Here is a 25,738-nt window from a genome sequence, read left to right as displayed (position 1 = left end):
ATGTGAACATATATCAAACACATATTTAATTTGCAACGTATTTTTGTCAATTAAAAAACAAAATTTGCATTTGAACTCAAAATTATTTTTTGAACAAAAATAGATTGTATTAGTGATTCGTACACTAACACGCTGAGATCTGCAATAGCAATAAATAAAAAATATGGTCAAAAAAGAATAAGCGTTGCCTGCTTCATGGGGTATAGCCATGCCAAACAATTTTGTTATTTGCAAACTCAAAAGCACAAATGATAATCCGATGGCGACATTGATAACACATTTAGAGTCATTCAAAAACAAGCCTTACATCTTTTGTTGGAAGTATATGCATCACGATAAAGAAAATGGCGTATTATTTTTGTAAAACCATTATCTTTCTTGTTAGCAAAATCAGCTCAACAAAAATGAGCTGAGTAAAGTGAAACGTTAAAATTGAATCATAAATAATGCTATTTGCTAAGCTAACAAGGCGTCAATGTGAAATCTCTCGATATCTTTTTCCATCTCAAATGATGATGTATTTACGTATTCCCTAGTCAATAGCACTGTGTGACTGACGGACAGACAGACAGACTGCACGACTGTCAATCGTGAATGGGATCCCTCACGCAACCTACAATAGTGGTCTCTTATAACAACTCCACCATCAATAACCATTTTCATATTTGTCTGTTGCCCTTCGTTTCTATGTCAGGCAGGCCAACTAACCTTAGAATTGATATGGTCGTTCTGTTCTGAAAGAAGTATCTAGATATTTTTTTTGGTAAACGACGGAAACAAAATCGACATCCCGAGTTAAGTACGTTAGAAATACAGTATAGATATCGTGTAGACTAAAATCATGTTTTATCCAAGTATCACACTGCTTTGTCTGCTGACAAGCAATGTGAGACAAATGTCTAATATAAACTCTCAATTTCCTTAAAATGACGTGACATCATAATAGGATTTCCACGGTAAAGATTAAAGCTATAGTTGACATCAGCTTTGATTTGACGGTAGTATCGAATCATGGCCAAATCAGTTGTGACACATTCTGTATATTTTACAGTGTGGTAGACAAGTTCATACCCAAAGGTAAAGTCCTATACCGATTTTGTCACAAATGATTATGTATTATCACTTTTTCTTAACGTTTTCTGATTAAGAGCGGTTAAACATATCCCTGAAATGATGACATTTTGTAATTTGAAACATCTTTTGTCCGTCATCATTCGTCTCAAAACTTCGTTGCCATCACATTTTCGTCACGAATTGGGAATATCATGTAACACGTCATGTATCTATATTTGCATGGTGAAATTCATGAGGAAAGTTATTTACTGTTTAGACGTTTATTTTCGCGAGTAGAAAATCTCGAGGTTTACTGTGATACTAATGTGCGGGGTGAAATGGTTGAGATTGTATCAATTTCAAATAATAAAAGGCTATATAGGTTGTTTTTCCTTTCACATTATTATGACTCGGACGCGAATGTAGCAAAAAATACAATGTAAACTAACAACTGTACAGTGTACATACTGATTCGTATAATTTACCATCAAATATCAAATTGTCAATCGAGTAATAAGGTAGCTTAGTGGCTAATCCATTCCTCTTAGATGATAGGGGCTCGATTCCCGGCGGACGTGAAAAGATTTGAGGTCACCTGCCATGTCACGTTAGATTCGTTCTGACTCTCCGGCTTCCTTCCACTTAATTACCATTTGCTCTCGTACATTGTACATCTATTATAACTTATTTTTGAAATCGATGTAAAATATTTTTTTAAAGATCCAATTACTTAAATACCACTTCTTTGCAATTATATACATTGCAGAGATGTACGGGCAGTCAATAACGTCTTCAATCTGCTTGTTTGTTTGATTTATTTAACGTCCTATTAACACCCAGTGATATAAGGACGGCATCCCATTTATGCGATGCGTTGCGTGTATGAAGTGTGAGGTGCGTGTTCTGATATACTGTGGTATATTCGTGTTGTATCTTCTTGTTGAGTGGAACTCCCCCTTTTAATGTGCTATATCGCTAAAACATTTTACCGAAGCAACACAACCAACCCGTTCACATTATACTGTCTACTGACAACGGTCAAACCAGTCGTCCCACCCCAGTTATGCTAAACCTGGACAGAACAACCTCTTTTATATACCATGGTGTGTCTCGGCCTGGGGACAGAACCCAGAGCCTTCCTCACAGGAGCGAACGCTTACACGAAGGACAAAAGTAAGATGATAGGTAGAAGAAATAAGATCCATGTAATAGGGGCAGTAGGTACTATTCTTTACGCCCTGCCTGCATAGCCGAGAACGTCTTCAAGACGTTTAAATATTTGAACGTCTTCAAGTATTCGAAAATGAAAATCATAAAGCAAAACATGCATGACCTGTAATATTGTTGATAACATGTGAATGTCTTGAGATTGTTCGTACTATAACCGATAATTACGTGTATTCGTTATATGTTACACTTATAAACTAATAATATTGATTGTATTTCCATGTATAATTATACATATGCAAAGAATCTGAACAGCTACCAATTCAGCAAGGCTATTGCATTGGCTTATAATTGAGACAATAAGCAATTATGATATATAAGACCACTTAAAATGATAATTATCTATATTATATGTTCTTTGTAGAAGACAAAATCTACACATCGCAGAAACACTAGAATTTAAGTGGTCTCGGCGTCAATCAGTCTTTCGTCTCTAACGTAACATGATTTCGATGAAAGATCTTACGACTGCCGTGCAGTAACATCGCAATTTCTGATATTTGTTGATGAATTTTAGATAACACATGTTCAATTTATCTATTGCTAAGTTTATATAACTATTTAGATAGATATAAACTGTTGGCGAATCAATTAATGTAGACTCCTGACTTTTGTATTTTAAATAGGAAATGGGATAACAATGACAAGTGAAAGGACAGAGACAAGAACGAACACGAGGAGAAATTAGAGAAAGATGATGACAACAAGCAGGTTCAGAACGATGACAAATGGTACTGGGAGGACTACAATGGAAGGTGGAGGAGTGTGACGATAATAATGCCGATTAGGATAAGTGCGACAAAGAGACGGGGACGGTTAAAGACGAGGACAGGGGGGTAAATAATAAGGATTACAACAATAATGGAGGCGATGACGGCTGCAACACGTTCTTAATGAACATTTGATGGCATTTTGTACTTGTAATTTGTGGTGTAGTTATTTTAATCATTTAGGTTCTCCACATTAATGTGAATTTTGATAGGAATTGCAGCGTATTATTATTTCAATAATTTGTACACTTCATTTTATAATACCTGTGGTTTCCCTGCTTTACGAAGAGAATGTGAAACACGAAAATATGCCAATATAATATCACTGAGCTGTTGAACTGTTTGTGGAGTGTCACTTAAATCTCCTTATAGGCTGATCCGTGGGATAGGGTAGTGCAGGATATCCGGTAGCATTTTCTCGTCTCCTATAAATTTTCATGTTGTCTGGAATTCTAGACTATGGCTTTGGAAATTCGTGACCATTCAAGACCTCGGAAGGAATTAACGACCACCCATTAGGCCATATGATATCGTGTTTTATACAGTTGCAACTTACAGACAACAAGTACACATTTATTGAATCCTGGCTCTATCGGGAATGATTTATACTACTGCGCTTTCGTAAGCATGTGCTTATATTTCCTTACATATAGGAGAACCGTTTTATCAAATTCGGTGTATGGATAGGAAAAGATGTTGAATGTCCTTATATATAACATTGTATTTGCAATTTACCTTCAATATATCTTGAACTAGCAATACCAGCAAACACATAAATCAATAGCCGAAACCAATAAAAACAGACGAATAATAAGTATACGTGGCCAAATACAGTTCAATCTATAATGGTAGTTTGGAGTGAATGAGACATTGCACCGAATATATCACGCGGAATTTAAATCAAACTTTGGTAAAGAAAATTATACTTTCTAAAAATGTTATTTGTTGTTGAGCATTTTAAAGTTGAATATGTAGGCTTACGCCAACTATGATATATATATTTATATATATCTTTCTAGAAGGAGAATTATAGTCATATTCATATCAGTGATATGTCTTGTTATCATTACATTAGAAGAGTTCATGGGTATGTGATTACCTGTTACTGTAATCTAGCTTATTTTTCCTGACAATCAAATTTGCTTATTTCATGGGTGATAGGAATTCGTGAAAATAGAAAAATTGAAATGTTCCAAATATAGATAAAAGAAAAGGGATAAAAGAAGCGTAGAAGGTTAGATCTCGAAAATTAACCATCGTTGAAGAAAATACCGTAAAAATAGTGTGATTTACAGCAAAATTAGTTTGATGTCTACATACATGTTATGTGGGAAATTTAACGAAGTTTGATGTCTGCAAAAATGTTATGTGTGAAATTAAACGAAGATTGAACGAAAGGTAGATCTGTTTACAACTTGTAATTAATTATAATTTTGATAATGTGGTACTTGGATGCGTGTAATTTGTATATGTTGTGCAGATAATAAACGAACGTCTATAGAGCATTGTGGGTTTCTTGTAATTGTAGCTTTAGCATTACCAAATGTTGTATGTTCGCGAGAATGATTTGCTCGCGATTTCGAGGGACAAGGGTATGATCGCGAATCATTTATAGATAGATCTTAATCAAATTGTACATTGAAAGTCGCCACGAAAGTTAAAATCTAGCTTCCTATATTTTATTTCTTTAAATCGGAAACCGCGTGAACAAACGATATACGTACTGTACTTTAAACACAATATGACTGATAAGCTGTAATGTGACTTCAAGTAAAAGTACACGTTTTAACAAAACCAATCGGTTTGAGCGATATCGTTTCTATTTCTTACTCAAATCAAGAGAAATATCTAATTTCGTGTATCATATCATGTTCATAATGAACTAAATTGACTTTGTACTGTAAAAACATTATCGAAAATTATTAAGTGGAAATGACACAAGCAATTTATCTGGCCATAATAACCTTCTCTGATGTCAGTATTAGTCGATGTGTTTTTAATGTCTTTATTTACTTTTATTACCAAATAAAATAAAAGATCAGCAGGTACAAATAGGTTATTCCTTCCTAGTGATTATCAATTAAATACATATCATTATAAATCATAACATATATCTTTCATTGACAAGATCCATTATCTTCAAACAGGTGTTCAGTTTGTACCTTTATGTAGATGCCTTTCATTAAAAGTTTGAAATTGCGTGCAAATAGGCTTTTGCAATATGTAAAGCGACATTGCAAGCTGTAAAACACTCAGTCATTTAACATCATCATATGAATAACTTGGAAATAAACGAAACATAAATCAATGAAAGGGATTACATGGGATTTCAAGCATCGTTAAGAAGGCATCATATAGTAATTTTTGTCGTTATTTACTTTTTTTATTATTTTTTTCCCTTTTATCCAAAATTATACATCTATCATGAACAATTTTTGAAGTAATATTACTTCATTTGTACAGTTTCAGTAAGCAAAAATGACTCTTAACTAGGTTTATTCACAAAACGACAAGTAATACTACATAGATACACCCTGGCTGACAACTTATTAAAGTATTAATGCTGGATAGTTGATATATGCTGTTTACGCCAGTTATAGTTCACAAAAACTATGATTGCGCTAATTTTATTTTACGTATACCTTTAATAAAGGCATAATTGTGATCGCATAAATCCATCATTGCCCTTACCTGCTCAAAATCGCTTTTTACGCTAAAATTTGATCATATCAAAATAAGTACATTTACGGTATTACTGAGATGTGCTTCAGAATGATTGTAACATCCGTTAGAATTGTACCTGCTGCCCCTATTGCATGATCGTAAAAGGCGACTAAATTTAGGATCTTATCTTTTCTCTTCTTCCTAACTGACTTTATCTTTCCTAATGCCTCCCTTGGCACCGCCTCACTTTTGGCCACGAGTTGAGCGTTCGCCCCTGTGAGGAAGGCTCTGGGTTCTGTCCCCTGGCCGAGACACACCAAAGTCTATAAAAGTGGTAGTTTCTGCTCCTGCTTAGCGCTCAGCAAACAGGGAGTGGGACGACAGGTTCGCCCGTTGTCAGTATGATGTGACCGGATGGGGTGTGTTGTTTGGTGTGTTCGGCGGCATGCTTCAGTGATATAGCACTATAAAAAGGGCAAAAGTTCCACTATACAAGAAGACACAACATGAACATACTGCAGTCTCCCAAAACACGCACCTCGCACAACATACACGCAACACACCGCATACATGGGAGGCCGTCCTTACATGACCATAGCTGTTAATAGGACGTTAATTAATCAAACAAACAATTACTGAGATGTGCTTCAGAATGATTGTAACATCCGTATACTATGATGAATATCAATGGTAGAAAATTCTCCCCTTACCTGTTTCTACTGCGCCGGGTATGTTGCCTTTCCATAGAACCATAGCTATATGAGAATAGGTAAACCCCATGAGGACCATTGGCACAATATAGAGAACAATCAAAAGAACCATTTGGTAAATAGTTTGACTTTCATCGGACCATCCAGGCTTACATGACGTCAGAAGAATGGTAAATTCTGGACTAAAGTAAGGGTGAAGTTTTGCGACCACTAGATCAGGTACCGCCACCGCCACAGAGAATAACCAAATCGCACTGACGATAATTTTGGCGCGTTTTTTCGTGCTTTTAAACACAAGCGGGTAGCAAATGGCGTACCACCTTTCCACCGAAATTGCACTCAGCGTCAGAACGGAAACTGATATGGACACCGTCTGCAAAGAAAGAAAAAGCTGGAAATTAGAAGGTTAATAGGATTTTTACGCATAATGTCAATAAACATATTGCGATATTAATTTATTTACTTTGATGAAATCATAGACTTTCAATTAGCAGTGTGTTTATAACAATGTTATACATAAACATGTATATAGGTGTATTTGTAAACACATGAAGTAAATTTATCTTAATTCATCAGCAAACCTGATTTATAATAATAAAGGCTTAATTGCGTATGCATACAACCAATTTTTCATGCAAGGAAAGTTACTTTTTGTCAGGTTTTTCGATGCGTTTTATTGTGAATTCACAATTTATTTATCTGAAATGAAAACAAGTGATAATCAACGCATATTCCTGAAAAAAATAAGCTGTTCGTAGCGAAATGCCTAAATGGCCCAAAGGCAGGGATTGGCATACATGTATTTTTCTAGTGTAACCTTGTATTAACCAATTCAATCAACGGAGATACGAGTATATTTTATCTTGAAATTGGAGACAAAGTTCATCTAAATATTTGTTTTACCATTTTCTTACACATTCAAATGTAATTGACCATATTTAGCTAAAAAAAAACTATTTATCAATTACCATGTCAGAGCTTATCATCGAGTGTCATCGCCATATGCGGAGTTAATGTCTAAGTGTTGTCAACATATTAATATCAGAATAGTTTTTAAAATAAATATGTATTACGGCTAGCTTAAACAAGATGAAAAACTTATAAAATGATTAGCAGGATATATATATTGATACATTTGAACACTTTAAGCAGGATAATACATTACGGAAGAGTTAAATGTCGTTAATAAGGTACATGTATAAATGAACCGAGAATATGTTCAAAGTCTTTAATCATCATAACACATGGCGAATGATATTTAAATCATTGTGAAATATTGTTGCATTCTTTTTAAAAAATGACAAATGTGTTTATTTCAAGACTTATTCCTCTGGAGAAACGTTAGATTATCACCAAAGAACAAAAAGACAATTACTACGGCTTCGTTTCATCAAACCGAATCTTTTTGTTATCGGAGAATACCCTTAGCGAGAAAAACTGCATTTTTTGTATTTCTTTTAAATGCCATAACACGAAGAGAATGCAAGATTCACATTAAGTATGCTTTGAATGTACAAATTAACAATTAATCATGACAGGAGACATTTGTTTGTTAATAAATGGTCTCATATTTTGTGTAAATGCGAATCCGTTGAAAAATTTAATGCAAGGAAATGAAAACACTTCCACGTAGAAAAAATGCTTGTATGGATGCCCAAAGTCCCGACTGCCATTGATAGTTAAAGACTAAATAGAGCAGACATTAGGAAACACCCGAAGCCTCGCCGATTTGGCTCTAAGCTACAAATATATGGCTTAACAGATGAATTTGTACGGACAAGGGTTACGTAATTTTAGCGATGGGACAGAGAAGTACTTTGTAAGATATGAGATAAAATCTTTGTCATATTTTATACGAAATCTGAATCAAATGGTCGCGTTCGCGGACTTTTTCTTTAATTGTGTTAGCCAGAACAACCATAACAATAGATTATTAAAGCAGGAGATAGAAAATTTACCACATATCTCTGATATATACTAAGATACTATATTACTGTATAAGACGAAAAATGTTTGTAGGTGGTATGTCTATCAATTTGCAATGCTTATAAAAGAGCATAAATCCTTTTCACGATTATTCAAATGACGTCATAAACAAACAGGTCACGACAACATGTACATATGTAGCACCCCATTTTACGAAATTGTATCAAGCTTTCAAATTACTAGACTGGTGCAGTGCAATAAGAATCAAACTCATTAAAATAAAGTGCAATCCTATTAGTATTATTCCCTGTTTATATCATTGTCTCCATCAAAGCTATATCAATATCAAGCAATTCTCCTATCTGTCCATTTAGAAAATTGCACTTTCACATTTGCTTAGACCGTTATATCGCCCCCATTTAAGCTATTTCCTCAATTTACAGATAATGACGTCCTCCTTATCGGCCCTTTCCGAAATACGTTTTCGGAACTCCTCAGTAAACATCATCGGAACATCTCCAAGAAGTGGCACATAAAAACGGATTTAGCTTAAGCAGTAAAATGGAAAGACGTTTCAAGAACAGTTGTGCGGATAACATTTAATGTTCTGCTAGTACGATAAGACAAAACTGGAAGTAAAACCGTCAGAACTCCGAATAAAAGAAAAAAACACATATTTTTTGTTTTGCATATGCATCACTGATAGGATGTAATTTTCATCGCCATGATAAAGATAAAAAGCAAACCTTGAAATTAAAGGAGGGAAGATAGTGTACCGTAACTATTAAACTATAAATCACTATGAAAGTGAACGGACAGAATAATGGAATTATACAAACGCTAAGCATAAACAACAGTAAAAGAACGTTGAAAGATTTGCATGAAAAGAGAAATGATGAAGACTTGACTTATGAAGAAAATTGTTTTTTTATATATATAATGCTATTATTATAACTGTTGTCCGCATTGCAAGGTATAAAGAGGCGACTAAATTGGGAATCTTTTGTTTCCTTTTCTTACGATCTTATTTTTTTTAAATATCTCTGTTGACTCTGCTCCGCTTTTGGCATGAGGTCGATCCTGTGACGCAGGTTCTAGGTTCTGTCCCCTGTCCGAGAGACACCATAATCTATTCAAATATATAAATTGTACTTTCTGTTCCCGCAAAGCACTCAGAATAAAAATGAATGGGTCGACTGATTCTCCCGCTGCCAGCTTAATGTGACCGGGTGTTGTTTTTGACGGCAATGAGATAGCACTTAAAAAGGGAGCATGAGTTCCATCATTAAATAATGACATAACACGGAAAATCCTCAGTCTCTCAAAACATTATCTAAAGGCAAAATATATTCTGTTTTGAATTCCTTAAGTGCTACAATAGTGTAGGAAAGGGGAAACTATTCTTATATGGCCTTATTTATTAGGTCTTATTATTTAATCAATCAACCAATTAATTATACGAATGCAACTTCTATCTTTTTAAGTCATATATATTTTTTTTGGACTTGAGTTCATCTGTGGCACAGAAAACGAGCTTTTTTCCATTCTGGTTCTGTATTTGTTTTCAAGAACTAATTTCATTGTGGAACGAAGTAATAATAATTTGAAAGATATATTCTCCGTTTTCTGTATGTGAACAAGATGCACATTTTGACATAAAAAAGACATGAAGCAGAGCAATGCTATCACAACAATACCATTGTAGTCAGTTACATGTTTAGTTTTGCTATGATAACGCTATGCACCTGAAGCATCTTTAAGACATCGCTTGGTATTGAATTTCCACTTCACTACAGCAATGAATTACATTGAATAAATTTAACGTACAAGTACACCTTATGTTTCTTTTTTTAAAATCCAAATAAAACTAACTGTTTCAAAATATAATCAATTTCTTGGTAGAATATATATATACATGAAATACTGAAGACATTTATTGGGTTGATTTTGTTACGTTTAGTTCAGCAATCTTCCGTACATTCTAGTGATTATAACGTGGGCGCTGTAGCTAAGACTTGCTCTCTCTCATTAATCGATTCCTTTAGAAATACTGGTAAATGAAGACAGATCACAGTTGTGCTGGACACAGCTGTCTATAGCGACTGAACTTTCTGGACTATTTGACAGTATTGAAATATTTGGAAATGACACATCAAACAAGCCCGCTTGTGCCTGACATATTTATCGATGATATGATTATTGTTTACAGTGTTCTCTATATTACAGTAAACAATTGGACATCACAATATGACTTTGCTTTGAGATGTAATATTACATATGTGAGATGTATAATGACGTATGTGAGATGTATGATGATGTATTGGAAATGTACTATGACGTATGGGAAATGTAATATGACGTATGAGATATTATTATGACGTATGGTGGATGTATTATAACGTATGGAAGATGTATTATGACGTATGGAAGATGTATTGTTACGTATGGAAGATGTATTATGACGTATGGGAGTTGTATGATGATGTATTGGAAATGTGTTATGACGTATGGAAGATGTATTATGACGTATGCTTTAATTTGTAAAGCTTGCTAAGAAAACAAATCGTGACACCATACATCAAATGATATTCATAATCTCATGAGTTCCACTTCAAAAACCTTTTAAGACCTATTTTAAACGTGCAATAGTTCTCACTTGATTAAAGCAGAATGACGGTATGTTTATGTCTCTGTTTTCATCATACTGGGGCCTATTGATATGTTGAGTGTCTTCTATTGATAGAGGTTAACAGGAATTTCGTATTATTTTGTATTACATATGGAATTTGGCCAAAACAATATATATACTATCTGCTCCGAGTAAACGCTACTTAAAAGTTTAAACTTTAAATTAAATTGGAGATGTAAGCATATTTAAACTTGACATTAAATAACATAAAGCTTCCGTCCTTTTTGGACATGAAATGATTCTATGGGCCAAATGTGTTTTGATAATGGGAAAGAAAATCCTATATTAAAAATATATCAAGAGAATGGCCACATGTAACATAGCTAAGAAGGTGCAAAACTTATTCAGTAGACATGGAATTTTAAAACCTGTTATTCTGTAGATGTAAATCCTTATGTTACTTATATAAAATACAGTTAGATTTCAACCAACTATTACACTATAATATATATGTCTGGTCTCTATCTCCTGTAATGGTTGATGGTTTTATTCGGATTATAAAAATATAAGATATTTTTGACAGTTTCAATTTAAAAATTATCATATGTTGAATATGTGACACTTGATATCATGTAGACATGTAAACATGCGTGTTACATAAAACCAAACATATATTAGATATTAAAAAGACATTATGATTCTATTCATTCGTTAAGATTTTGTTTCTGTTGATCTATACATGTACATTTATCATTGAAGCATTATAAAGACCTTCACGTTCGATGAAAAGAAACATTTCTTTATGAAAATAAAGTTTCTTTTTTTTAATAAATATAAGCATGATTTTTTGACATAACGCATTAGTTTCGCATTTCCAATGTTCGCATTTTATACATAAATAACCACACATTGCATATTGCATGTCAGAAATGATTGTCAACAATCTTTGATCATCTACAATCAATACAACCGGTTTTCGTTAATCTTGCCTTGCATTTGTGGAGAAAAGTGACAAATGGCAAATGACAATTTGAGTGATTTTTAAACCTACTATAACATTTTTGACTGAATGAGATGTGTACAATGTATTCTGCACATGCTATTTCTATTTAAAGGAGCTTACCTCCACTTTATCGTTACGTTTGATGCACCTCTTACAAAGAGGAAAACGAAAGCTATTACTATGATTCGATTTTTCTTATTTCTGTCTTTAATTTGTTCTATCGGAAATGAATGACGTTGTTTAATTGATCAAATACACTGATAACGTGATAATATTCAGGCTACTTAGTGAAACGATTACATTTTATGACTTCCCTACCTCCGAACAAGCTGTTAAGCGATTACCGTTAATGGTCATTCTCAATACGCTTGAATTCACCTCGTAGCTGAAATACCGATCAGGATCAAGCATGACCAATAGCAATTTGGCATATAATGGTATCACAGAATGCGAAATGATATACATTCTCAACGTCATACTCAATTATACATTTTTTACTTATTTCCAAACGTATTATGAACAACTGTTAATTAGGTTAAGTTTGGTTTGGATCACTTTGTATTTCAACAATAAGATAACAAGCTTTTCGAATGTAGTATGTAGAGTATTTGTGAGTCATGTGAACAATTCACGTTGACATTTTAATGTTTAATAGACATGATATTTCCATATTTAAAATTCCGGTTGTCAAATAGACACCCAATAAAATAAATCAAATAAAGTAACAAATTAATCTCAAATCAAATAAAACTATATAACACACATGCATATCTCGCCATATATCGTGTTTGTATACGAACACGCGCCCATTCATTGTCGGAACATACGTCGGGGCATACATAATGCAAACTTACAAGTCACGTGCGATACCGGACAGTTTAATTGGCAGTTGCACATCAGTCCATTGTGTGCTATCGAACAAGGAATCTTTGATTTAAAAGATGGTACGGATGTCTAAAACCATACATTAATATATGATAATTATTCATTTTTGCCCCATTTTCTTGCATCTTCAGATGTTTTTCTGACATTTTTCCCTTTCATTTCAATTGTGTTCACTAATGACTAGTCTGTTATCGTAAGTTTTCATGAATTTCCATTGTATCGGTCTTATCAAACGCTTTAATTGTTTTAACGATGATAGACTCCCTCTGCACTTTTATACATTCCCTTATGTTACACATCACGCAGGCCACCAACATTGCCTTAACATTGATATAGGATCTATACCCAACATACAAAATAAACTTTCCATCATAAAGACGTGTAAGGGAGACGTATAGATATCCAACAAAATAAACTTTCCATCATAAAGACGTGTAAACTTTCATTTCTAAATAACATCTGATCCACCCTGCCCCGTTCTTAAGTTAAACAAAGTGTGCAGCTATAAAACCGTCCCTTGAGATAAGGATTCAAACAGATACACATTAATTTCTTCCAGCTTATTTATTAAAAAGTAGACAAGTTTTTTACTTGTGTTTATACATCTTGCCATCAATCCATTCTGTAAGTTCTTCAATTACAGCAGCCTAGACGCAAGGTCGCTCATGATAACAATAAATGGTAACCTCCCTGCAGTCGCTTATCTAAACAAAATATAAATCATTTAGCTAATATATATCTAATAGCATTATATGTACCAATTATTGCGATAAGGATAAGCATATCTAGGTAATATTACATTAGTTCACTACTCTCTCGAAGAGGAACAAAACGAAACCGCTCCTTTTATTGTGTATCTGAGGCAGCAAGGCTAGGCTAGACTGCCGCATATATTTGAAAAGAACAATAATCCTGAAAAAAAGATTAAAGAATAGTATACATCTGGTCTGATGCTATAGACTTATCCCTTGTTTTGCAAACGACATATAATTTTATTATATGTCTGGTGCTTTTGCTGTCCTAATCACTCAGCATTAGTTGAATATCGCTGGATCAAACGGTAAAACAGCAAAATAAATCTTCACTGTTAACAAAGATAACAATGGGTATTCTGGATGTTTTGGTGTTGTTTTATATAAATTAGCTCATCTTAGGCCTTCGGAATAAGAAACTTATAGTTATTTTTTTAAATGTGTTACGGAAAGTAATGGGTCTTTGATATCAATTATATTATCTTTTTATTTTATTTTTTGGGCCCCTTGTAGAGCCACGTCCACGTCGTGGGGTCTGGGGAACATGTTTCAGTCACAAGTATGGCAGAATATGTACAGAGTTAAGTCCCTTGGGATGCTACCCGTCGGTAGCTATCACATAAATGTTACGATTATAATAGTAATAATTGCTCTATGGCACTGAAGTTTTGTACACAATATAATGAGACATAAATACATTGAAAATTACTAAAATAATACGACTGTATGCCCATACTATTGCCCGGACTGCCCCGCACTGCTCCGGACTGTTACGGTCTTTGTTTAGTAGGACTCTTTTGATTGACCCATACGTTTCTCAGAAGTATTCATCAACTGCGATATCAATCCCGAAATTTGCGGCGAAAAGCACGCGAAGTTACTTGACTCAGTCCAGATACCTCTCGCGAGTCCAGTAACATGTGTCAAAAATACATCGAGGGAAACTCTCTTGAGATGTGACGTCATAATCACTTTTGACGTCGAGTCGTACCCAAATATAGCGTAAGGGGAGTTTCCCTCATTCAATGACGCCTGGATAATTTATTGTGTTGTCATTTTATAGGCGGCAACATATATGGCGGAAGGCAGCAAGTTTACTGCGATCAACGGTGATCAACTGCAAACTTCAATTTATGGAAAACGTTCATGAATACATGACGGTCTGCAGTTGATACAATATTCCGGTTCTATCAGTCTACACCATTAAAAAAAGCATTTAGATATTTACAATGTATTACATGTAACTGCTTTTGTAAACAGAAAGTTAGCAAATATCATCTTTTTTTTTGTAGATAAGTCTTATTTCTATATATACAGGTTTAGGCTGCTCAGAACATTCTTCAGGAAACATTTTTAATCTATTTCACACATTTCAAACAATAAGGACAGAGAAACAAGTATTTCGATATCATTGCCCAGTACGGTTGGCCTTGATCTATTACATGGACTTAAATGTTTAACTTTAACCAGACGTATTGTCGTATGGCTGCATTACGCCAAGACTATAAAAACAAATGATATCCACATGTCTTCTGTATTAAAACTTTGAAAAAACAGTAACGTCAGAATCAGGTGTTCTTAAAAAGGTTAATGCCGACTTACATGTCTGGATAAAATCGCGCTGACTGATACCTATATATATGTCCGATTTAAGTAACAATTCACAGAATGATAAGGCTAAGACTTCGCGTTCTATACAGGGACGTATGATGACCTTGCGTGCGATTCTCGCTGTAAGATCCACGTCGATTTGGTATGTGACGACAAGCAAATTCTGCTGATAATATAATTGTTGTCATGGGGGTTTTCTGATATATAACTCGTGACAAAATCTCTGTTGAACTAACACACATATGTATCTAATGGTATGTTTAGTATGAGGATGTTGCATCTTGGGTGTGTTATTATCACTTAGAAACGTCTGCATTAGATACAATTAGCATTCCAAAATATAGACCAGATTAGTGCCAGAGTCTAATAGCATATGGAAGTGTTTAAATCGTAGCAAGCCAATTCACGAACTGCTAGAGTCAGAACACTAATGAAAACAATATCATTTTAGTGTTCGTACCTATATCTACATTACTAAAATTTAGATATCGTCTGGTTTAGATATAATGAAGTAACTTATGTAGAAGATTTCGAATAATAGGCGGCCAAATTTCACGATTTCTGGATCCCAAGAGCTAAATCCATATGCATTCCTTTTCATTCAATTGATATAGTTTATATTATACATGTTTTTTAACTCATCTGTACACATTTCTTTCATAAACAGATGCACATGTGTGAAAATCGGTCAGTGTATAGATGCATAATTTATTATATATTTAATTCATTATCTTTATCAAATGTCGTTTTAAAAAATACAAAGGGATGAAATAATTAAAATTTAGAAACATCTTTCAACACTTACTATGATGATGATACAAATGTCACATAAATAATAAACCCACATCGAAATAAAATAGAGACGGGAAAGAGGAAACGTGTTTGTAACACTATCACATCCTTCCCATCCAAGCATACAATGGAATGGGGACATAAAATTACGAAGAATTATTCACCTGTCGTCCCAAGTAAAAATTTCAATCATGGTTTATTTAAATCTTCACCTTGGCATCCCAAATATATATATTCCAATCATGGTTCGATTTTTTTCTATTAACAATTACATTGATTCCGAATTCACAGCCCACAGATGATGGCTATTTGTAATATTTCGATTAAATGTAGACGAGGTTTGTAGATGGGCTAATCAGTTGTCATTCTTCCTAGCCGCTTATGAGAGAGCATATTTTGCCTGTGAATTTATATTGGTTCGTTGATTTATTAAGATAGTTACAATGTATAGTAAATACTTTCAAGCATATAAGTAGTATTATAATAGAAAATATAAATACAAAACGAACATTGGCTCCAAATTGCTCTGATTTATTTTCAAAGTTTGATATCTTATTGTTATATAGATACCGTCGTTAGTTGATCATGGGAATGTAGATACTCGTCATTTATCACGTCTGTTATGCAAATGGCTAATGAAATTAGTAATATGTTGGCGTTTGTTGCCTCTCTTTTATAATTTACAGAATATTTTATTAAAATGAGATAGCAAAATTTCTTACAGGTTTTGTATTTGAAAATTCGAATGTTTATATGATATTGTGTAAAATGGCACAATTTACATTATATCTACATGTTGTCATTAAATATTGACAAAAAACGCCCGTGTTATACATTTCCAGAAATGAATCGGAACATAAATCATTTTTCTTTCACAATGACACCAAAGTACAATAGAAGTACATGTATACAGAAGGGTTTTGGTAAAATATGCTTTCCAAGGTATCTTCTGCTCTTTTACCCAGTTCCACATACATTGTAAGTTGTTTCAATGCGGATGCACCTAATATTTGACATCGATGTGTTTTCCAAAATATCTCTAATAAAATGATTTTCGTATTACAATAGAAAGTTTTTTAAGTGACTGAATTACATGTACCAATGCGATATGCAATTCAATACCTTTATCATAATATTCATAATTCTTCAACTGGTGCATCAATCTAATGAGAATTAATGTAATTCCATTTGCATGACATTGGGATAAAAAAACCAATGCATTATAAATTTGAAATAACACTAAACTTTGAGTTGTTTGTACTATAAATGACACACAATGTTACTTTGTTCATATACCAAGCCGATAAATCAACACTGCGCACGTGTTTTTCACATTCATGACACTCAAACGGAAAGAAACGTTGTTTGTGAAATTAACATGTACAGTTCGGCATTGCTTCATCATTTAAGGTTTTAAAGGCCATCGTTTAACAGGTTATAAACCAAACACTATCTGTTTGATAGATAACTTTTACATAATAAGCATGATGGTAAGTGTCTATAATATACTCAAGTATTCTGGAATGGTTGACCTTCCGAAACATCAGGAACATCAAACATATCATGATTTCATTATCTCAACATAACTATATCTTTTGAATTGTATTAGATTGACAAGGGTCTATTAACAGTCACGGTCTTTTAAAGACGACTCCCCTGTGTGTTTTGTGTTGCGGTATATTCGTGTTGTGTATCTTGGTAATAGAGTAACTCTTACTATTTTTATAGTTTATAGTGTTATCTAATTGAAGCACCGAACATGTTAACATATTATTCGTAAGCGACCGATCACCAGGCAGTATGTTGCCGAACCACGTGCTCGCAAACGCACGTGTACTCATTCAATGTCGGAGCAAATGCCGGAGAAACACGATACAAAATGTAAAGCTACGTGTTGTAGCCAGATTGACAGTTAGAGATCCGCCAGCTGTACCACTGTCATGTAGAAACTATGATTAGCATAATTTTAACGCAAAATGTCTAAATGTATTAAAACACATTACTTCTTCGATCTTAAAAGTTAATATGATATATAATTTAGAGAATCATTCCAAAGAAACAAGCTTAACATGAATGAGATGTGTGGTGATTTATGGGAGTACGATATCCATCAGATATGAAGATTACGTAATTGTTCTGGAGGAAATGTTATTTTAGCGCGATAAAATAAAAATCCGTGATAAAATTTCCAAGCGAAGTATAATATCAATAAATCATCTAAGCTTATGTATCTGTTTTTCTTTCTTTTGCATCAAAATGATATTATAATTCATTCACCCAAAACGATTAAATCGTCAGCCTTTAAAATGATGAATTTGACTGAGTGGGTACGTATTATGTCGATTACAATCCTTATATGCCATTGTTCAAGGTTATCACCGTGAGGTAGGCTTGCTGTTATTTCAAAAGTATTGATTTGGTGATGGTCATGATTATATAATCACACCGCGCTCTATCTCAACAACAAAACTTTAAAAGTGCTAAAGTGCGATTGAAAATTAACCGAAGGCTTAACAAGCAATATGTTTCAGCACAATAAAAAGTAAAGATTTTAATCTGTTCTCTTAAAATTGCTTAAACGATGACTTTTCATAAGGTCATACAGAAATAAAAATCAAACGACGAACCGAATGTTTTACTTAGAGCAATGTCTCAAACAGCAATGTCCGATTGTTAACTGCTACTATATTTCATCTGGTTATCATTTAACTTTGGGCCAGTGCAGAGATGGTTCAGTCATCAAATACATTCAAACTATTTTAAAACACGCAAAGCTCCTTACGAAACAAAGCCGTCTTAATACGGACAAAAGCGTTTCATTAAATACATATAGTCACTGCAAATGTGCATATCCTACCATTTTTCGCTTTAGAATTGCATTTAATTTATTTCTATGTATACCCTTTGAAAATTATAACGGTGCTTGGGCAAATCAATCATTGCGCTAAATCGTTCAATGTAGCATTTGCATTAAACTTTTAATGCGTCAAAAATATATTTCAGTAAGGTATGTTTCGAATCTAATATAAATATTCACTCAGTCAAATTAAATTGTTGTCAAAATGTTTCTCTATATTCTTAATTTGTAACATTGATAGGTTGTGTAAATATTTGGGTCATTCAGTTACATGACTTTTTTTATTTATCTGGAAAACCACTTCTTTTCCTCTGAAGGATTCTTACGTAACTGTACTGGTTTCATCTCTAGCTTAATACTAGTGTTTTCATCTAATGATTGAAATACAAAAGCGATGTAGAAATAAATTTCAAGCATTCTATTAAGTATAAAGACAAAACGTATAAGGCGCATATTACTTCCTTTTCATCTTAGTAATATGATCTTGCATTGTTTACGTCAAATCATTTTTTCTAACAGATTTGTTTTCTAATTTTTAACAGATATTCAAGTCAAATTAGTATTATTGTATTTTTTCATATTGCTTTTTAGCTTGCCATAACATTTCCTCATTCCATAACATGCACTAATATTAACAAATGCATTTTATGTGTTTTCGAACAAATATGTGATTGGGGTGTATTAGAAAGTTAGATGTGCATTGCAGATGAAATATCCAACACCTGCGACCAGGAAGTTAATCAGTTACTGTTGCTTAATACGGTTATATCATACTGGCAGTTATGGTTGTAATCTACATTCGAAGTTCTTAAAAAATACTAACGTTCTATTTTATTGCGATATATTTTTCAGTCTGTCGGTATGGACTCACACTTCCTTGTATAACTAAATCTAAATAACAAGGTGGCTGTAGGATATACACATGTACCTATAATGTATATTGAAATGTCTTATTGCTTTTGATTAGTTAGTTATGACCTTATTAGCAGTATCCGTTCAACTTTTGCATTTTGAAATACACATTTCTGATAACACAAACAAAAATTTAGTACCATACGTGTGCTTAATATTTCCACTGTATTATTTATTACTATATTTTCGCCAGCGGCCAAGGTATTTAGATGTCCCGATATATTACGTCTAGCGCTCGCTAGGTTGATGGTTTTTCTCGTAATACCCCTGTTCCTCCACGTATTCGTTATGAAACTCGCACACATAAATTATTGGCTGAAACAGTAACCGATAAAAAGCAAGAATAAATTCTTTTATTCTTCACGATATAATGAAATTATTTTCATATTATTTTGCCATTATATACAGAGAGAGATTTATATTAAATGTATCATTATCTACAAACTGGTCCTAAACACTCTTTGTTTATCAAAACAAATCCACATGCGATTCAATGGCATTACACCGAATTTCACTATCTGTACCATTGACTTGACGATGTGACACTTAATGGTGACACTTATTGTCAGCTTGGGTCACCATTAATTACAGCATGTTACCAAATCGACAAGTCAATAATAAAATAACCAACCAAAATCTCACAGAAATGTTACAGTCGTGTTTTATCATCTCCAACATTTAACTTTCTGACTATTAACTCGACAACATAACATTGGTTAAGCTTTCGCAGCGGTGGCCGAGTGGTTTAGATGTCTCGACATATTACCACACGCCATTCAACTCTAAGTTCGAATCGTAAGTGGGGCAGTTTCCAGGTACTGACCACTGGTCGGTGGTTTTTTCCGGGTACTCCTTTTCTCCATTAACAAACTTGGCACGTCCTTAAATGACTATGGCTGTTACTAGAACGTTTAAGTGATAAAAATAAAACCCACAGTTTAGCTGTCCCCTTGCTATTTAAGTACAAGTGTAAATACAACAACAATAATACAGTGATCGATAAGTTAGTCATTGGCTTTATATTTTGCAAACATCTTTGGTTTTTTCGGCAGAGGTTCCAGATTATGCCCTGAGACATTGCAAAGTATCAAATCAGCATTGTGTTGCTACAGTGTATTGCATCATTGATATGCAAGAGAATTAAACATTTCATGTTCTACGGAAGATTTGATTCCTTATAATAAAATGATATATTGCCTTGAGTTAAAGCCTTTGTTTTAGGGAAAGCTTTGTTAGTGTCAGCTGCCAATTATTAGATATGAAGACTGCAGTTGAATCTATTCATCTTCATTTCAATGCAGATGTTAAATTCAAGTTGAATATAAAAATTCCTGCTTTTAATAGCTGTTCTTGTTTCGGTAGCCAAACGAATAAGCTTTAAAAGCTGATATTTTGAAAGATTTAGAAGGCTTAACCTCCGATTATCAGCTAGTGACTTAATGAATAAATAAGGCACAGCATGTTTACATCATACCATGTGTATTTCAAAGATTGGAGCATATCCCATCTGCTTTGTTGAAGTGTACGTATGTTTCTTCCAACATGCTGCAATTAGCATATCGTCGGAAATATTTCCAAACAAAAAAGATCAGAAACGGGTTAGAACTTAAAATAATGCAGCTTATCGACAAAATATTTAAAAAAAAAATATACAATATATGTTAATCGAAATCTAAAATGGAGGCTACAGAAAAAAAGTGTGTAACTGTAATTTCTCAGCAAGGTCGCATTGGTAAAATGTTTGTGTAAAATAGAACAGGTAATTGTCTGTACTTTTTGTCTAACTTTGTATAGATATTGTTTGAATAACACTAAATATTTAAATATGTGTTAAGTGTACTAAGGGTTTGAACGCGGGATAAAAACTTGTTCAATCAACCCATGCGGTCTGAGCCAACATAAACAATAGCTCAATGTGATATCAATTGTTTTGAAAAGAAAATTCACTTATTTGTGATTATACTATGCTTCTCTTTCGACCTTAATTCCTTTTGTGCGTTTTCACGTCTTTCTTTAATAGCACCGCATTGAACTGGATGGTCAACCACGATTAAGGTATTCGTAGCCATTCTACGCATTTCAAATATCTTAGCCCATTGCGTATAAAACATCTCTAGTGTTAATCAAAGGTTCATGCGCGTGCGGCACCCTTGGAAGCCCAAAGAGATAACAGTGTTCTAACCAGCACGTCTTACTGAGAGTAAATTGAATATTGTAGCAGGTATCAACAGCAGCGCCTAACATGTAAAGTAAAGACGGTGGTTGGAATTACGGAATGTGCAAGCGTTCCGATAGTGAAACGGATATATAAAACGTCAGGCATAAGTAATTTGCACTATGCCTTAATCAATCATAGATTTATACCAAGACTGGCAACTTTCCTTTTCAATAATTTTATACATGCATGTGTGATCAATTAAAGATTTCGCAGACTTTGGCAGGTTTCCTTTATTGCAGTGTCTTACAAGCATGCATGGATTAAAATGTAGAGATTCCTACTGAACTCGCGATACCGATAAGGTTTTATCCCTTAACCCAGGCCCATGTTGGTATTTCACTTGTCACCAGCGCTCTCAGACAATATACCCTGAAAGCACGTTAAGAAGATTAATTCTAAAACACACGTATTAGATTTTATCAATGTAATGATTTATAGAAAACTCTGCAGGGAAATGTTCTTATCGCTAGTTAACAGAGCTTTCACATTATTTTAATCTTTTGATTTGTGCGATCTGCACTTTTCGGAAAAAAATGAAATGTTTAATATTTTTTGATAACTTCAAATTCATGAAAGGGATATTGTTTTGTATTTGTCTAAATGCATCCATACATCTCACCTGCAGATCTTGAATTGCAAATTTTAACCTCGAAGTATATTGTTATATTGTTCGTGTCCTTTGGAGGATATAAAGAATGTCTGTCTATCTGTCTGTCTGTATATAGCCTTAACTCAGTCTATGATTAGTGTGTACTTTCGGAGGAGTTGTTATTTAATTGGTTATGTTTTTTGGGGATGATATATCCATGATTTATCTGGACACTATCACGAAAATTGTATTATCATGAAATAACCGAAAAAAAAGAAATCATTCATATCCATAACCCCACTCTGCTCATTTTTGAATGCGTTAAAAACATATTTTCTTTTGAAATCAAAATTGGACATTTAGGAATCCACTAAATAAACTAATAACCACATTCACTTAATTATGAAAGTGTATTCGTCTGATAGATTCCAACACTGTAGTTGTAACGAAATTAGACCATAAAGATAATAGATATGGGTTATAGTGCTATCGTAATATTTTCAAAGTGCATAGGAAGTGAGTTGAGTGGTTTGCAAGAACTCTTAAACAATATCTATTGGTCATTGTTGTTTTATGGTATGATATTTCATTGGAGAACCACACAATAAACATAATATATTATTAATGCATGTGAATTGTGTTTCGTCGTAGCACTATTTGAGCATGTATACTTTATAGAGCAAACTATATAGGGATTTTCCGCTTCAGTACTCACAGTCTTACAATAATTTACAAATTTTCTGTCTATAATGAAATCGCCGTATGAATCGTTCCGGCATGATCAAAGGGATGAGCCAAATGCTTATCGACGCAGGCGTAAGTTACTGCTGTTTTATTTTGTAATTAGTAACAAAATTCCTAGTTCAAACAGGCATCTGTTTTAACAATTTAATAGTGAATACCCATTTGACTTAGATCTATAATTTTTGCACTGATTAAGCAGACAGCATACTCAATAATTCAGCTAAAATTGGTTAATGTTTTCGTTATGCGCTTACTTTATGCGATATCATGCATGCCTAACCTAATTTTGTCAAAACACATTGACACTGTTCCACTTTTGATTGGTTTAAATAATTTCATCTTCATAAACTGTGCTGATAAAAGAAAAGAAAAAAAATGTATAAATCAATATTGACTCTGGTCATAAAATTACTAACATGATGCATGTAGTCTACTTTAACTCATGTTTTGATTCAGAATGTAAAGCAAATTAGCCGATTACTGTTATGAATTTCTTAAGATAACCGTGCCTTTAGATAACTGTGCCAGATGGTACCATTGTTAACCATGCGTTTATATCCACGATGTTATATGGTAATAAAGCTTTAAATCTGTCATAGATAGCCAGACAGACATACACCATGTCAGGGCACGTACATCCTTACAATGTGGTTATGCCAACGACGCAGGGTGTTCTTAATGTTTCGATTTTAACTTATGCTTTATGTTTGATTAGTTATTATGTCTTGTATACATATGTATGTGAGAAAAGTGTTCATTTAATATGATATTTTATGTTTAGGCTTGAAAAATTAAAATATTCTGAGAATCGCTTCATGAATTATATAAAATGAACACATTTAATACACTTTTTAATCGCAAAGCTACAACAAACCAACATTAGAAAGAATCTCACGTTAAAATGTATTGCAAAATCCAGCGGAGGCCACAATTTTGTTCCGCCTTTCTCAATTTTTTTCTTGACGTCATTTTATGGTTTCTGTCATGGCATTAATGAATTTCTTGTTAATCAATATTGCACTGGGTCATATTACACTAGTTTTACATGTAAAAAAAATACACGGACGAAATCACTGGATTCCAGGCCAATTACGTGAAAAACCTTTATATGATCATTTCAGACGTTAAAGTTGGAGACGAGGAGGAGAAAAGCCGTAGTACCGACAGAATGACCATCGACCTCGGATCTGTACCTGGCATTTGTTCCATAAGGCCTCCCTAGCAACCTAGAGGTTGATAGGGAGGCCTAATGGTAAAATATTTCGGCACATGTTTCCTTTGTCCTCTCCTTTTAATAATGACACTGTAAAGTATACGACACGGAAAGACGCATTGTTGACGTTTGTTTTGTAGAAATCATTCATGAGTAATGTAGTTCACGAGATATGGGTTGATACAGTCATAAGGTTGTCTAATTGATCAAATGGAATATTCACTATTGATGCCCTATCGCTGTGTGATATGAAGCTATACATGTTCGGCATTTTGATGAGTGTAAAGGTTCGCCTGACAATACTCACACTCCTATCGTAGTGCCTAACCGGCATATGATCTGTCTAATATGGAGATCTTTGCCCGTTCTGTGTACAGGATCATTCTTCATTTTATCTTTTGGTGAGCTTAAGCAAAGATCCATTGACATCAGTACATTTATCTCATTTAAATACTTTTCATCGTCTTAAGGGGATTTTTCTACCGAAGTAACAAGTAAATTGAATCAAATACTTCTGTTTAATGATATGAATTTTATACATTTGTTTTAAGCGGTGCGCTTATATTCTGCAATTTGTGAAATCTGTGACTTTGCCCCAAGCATATTTCAAATAACGTGATTTACCGTGATAAAATTGAAATAAAACATTTTAAACGAATAATCAATTTCTCCATGGTAAGAAACTGAAAATAAGACTATCTTATTGTAAAAAGACCTTCATTTAAGTCTCATTAGGGAGACAATGTAAGCCCATAATGAGCAAAGGTGTTAATGACTTGATGAAAATGATAGCACCACTGGAATTCTTTGGTAACACCGTCATTAATACAAAGAGATATTTCGAGAAATCGTGTCTGATTCACAACACTTGATACGCGCTCGCATTGGATACATGTTACAGATAGTGATAATGAACGTGCTTTCGGTGTGAATATGATTAACACTAATTGTTATCATACCTTGAAGAAATGATTCAGCATTAAAAATTCATCAGAGTTCTTAATGTTATGTCTTATCAAATTTACTCATTTTAAATGATATCGCGATACGCATTTTTTCATTTGCTAATTTAAAATCAAATTAACCGAATTTTTTAACGACATCGTGATTTCATTATTGCCTTTGCTAATTTTAAGTTTTCGTATCTTTCTTTAATATCATTGTGATATTATTAAGAATTATG

General features: G+C 33.6%; 1 protein-coding gene across 1 annotated transcript in view; it reads right to left on the bottom strand.

The window, feature by feature from the left end:
* Window positions 1-25,738, bottom strand: part of LOC138325188 (orexin receptor type 2-like) — a 64,005-nt gene that overhangs the window by 27,734 nt on the left and 10,533 nt on the right. Inside the window, exon 2 of the mRNA XM_069270673.1 lies at window positions 6,425-6,797. Coding sequence (XP_069126774.1) covers window positions 6,425-6,797 — 373 coding nt within the window. The remainder of the gene's footprint in view (window positions 1-6,424; window positions 6,798-25,738) is intronic.

The sequence above is a fragment of the Argopecten irradians genome, chromosome 6 (assembly GCF_041381155.1).
Source record: "Argopecten irradians isolate NY chromosome 6, Ai_NY, whole genome shotgun sequence".
Lineage (NCBI taxonomy): Eukaryota > Metazoa > Mollusca > Bivalvia > Pectinida > Pectinidae > Argopecten > Argopecten irradians.
The sequence above is the reverse complement of the archived record's forward strand: the minus strand, read 5'-3'. Positions and strand labels throughout refer to the sequence as shown.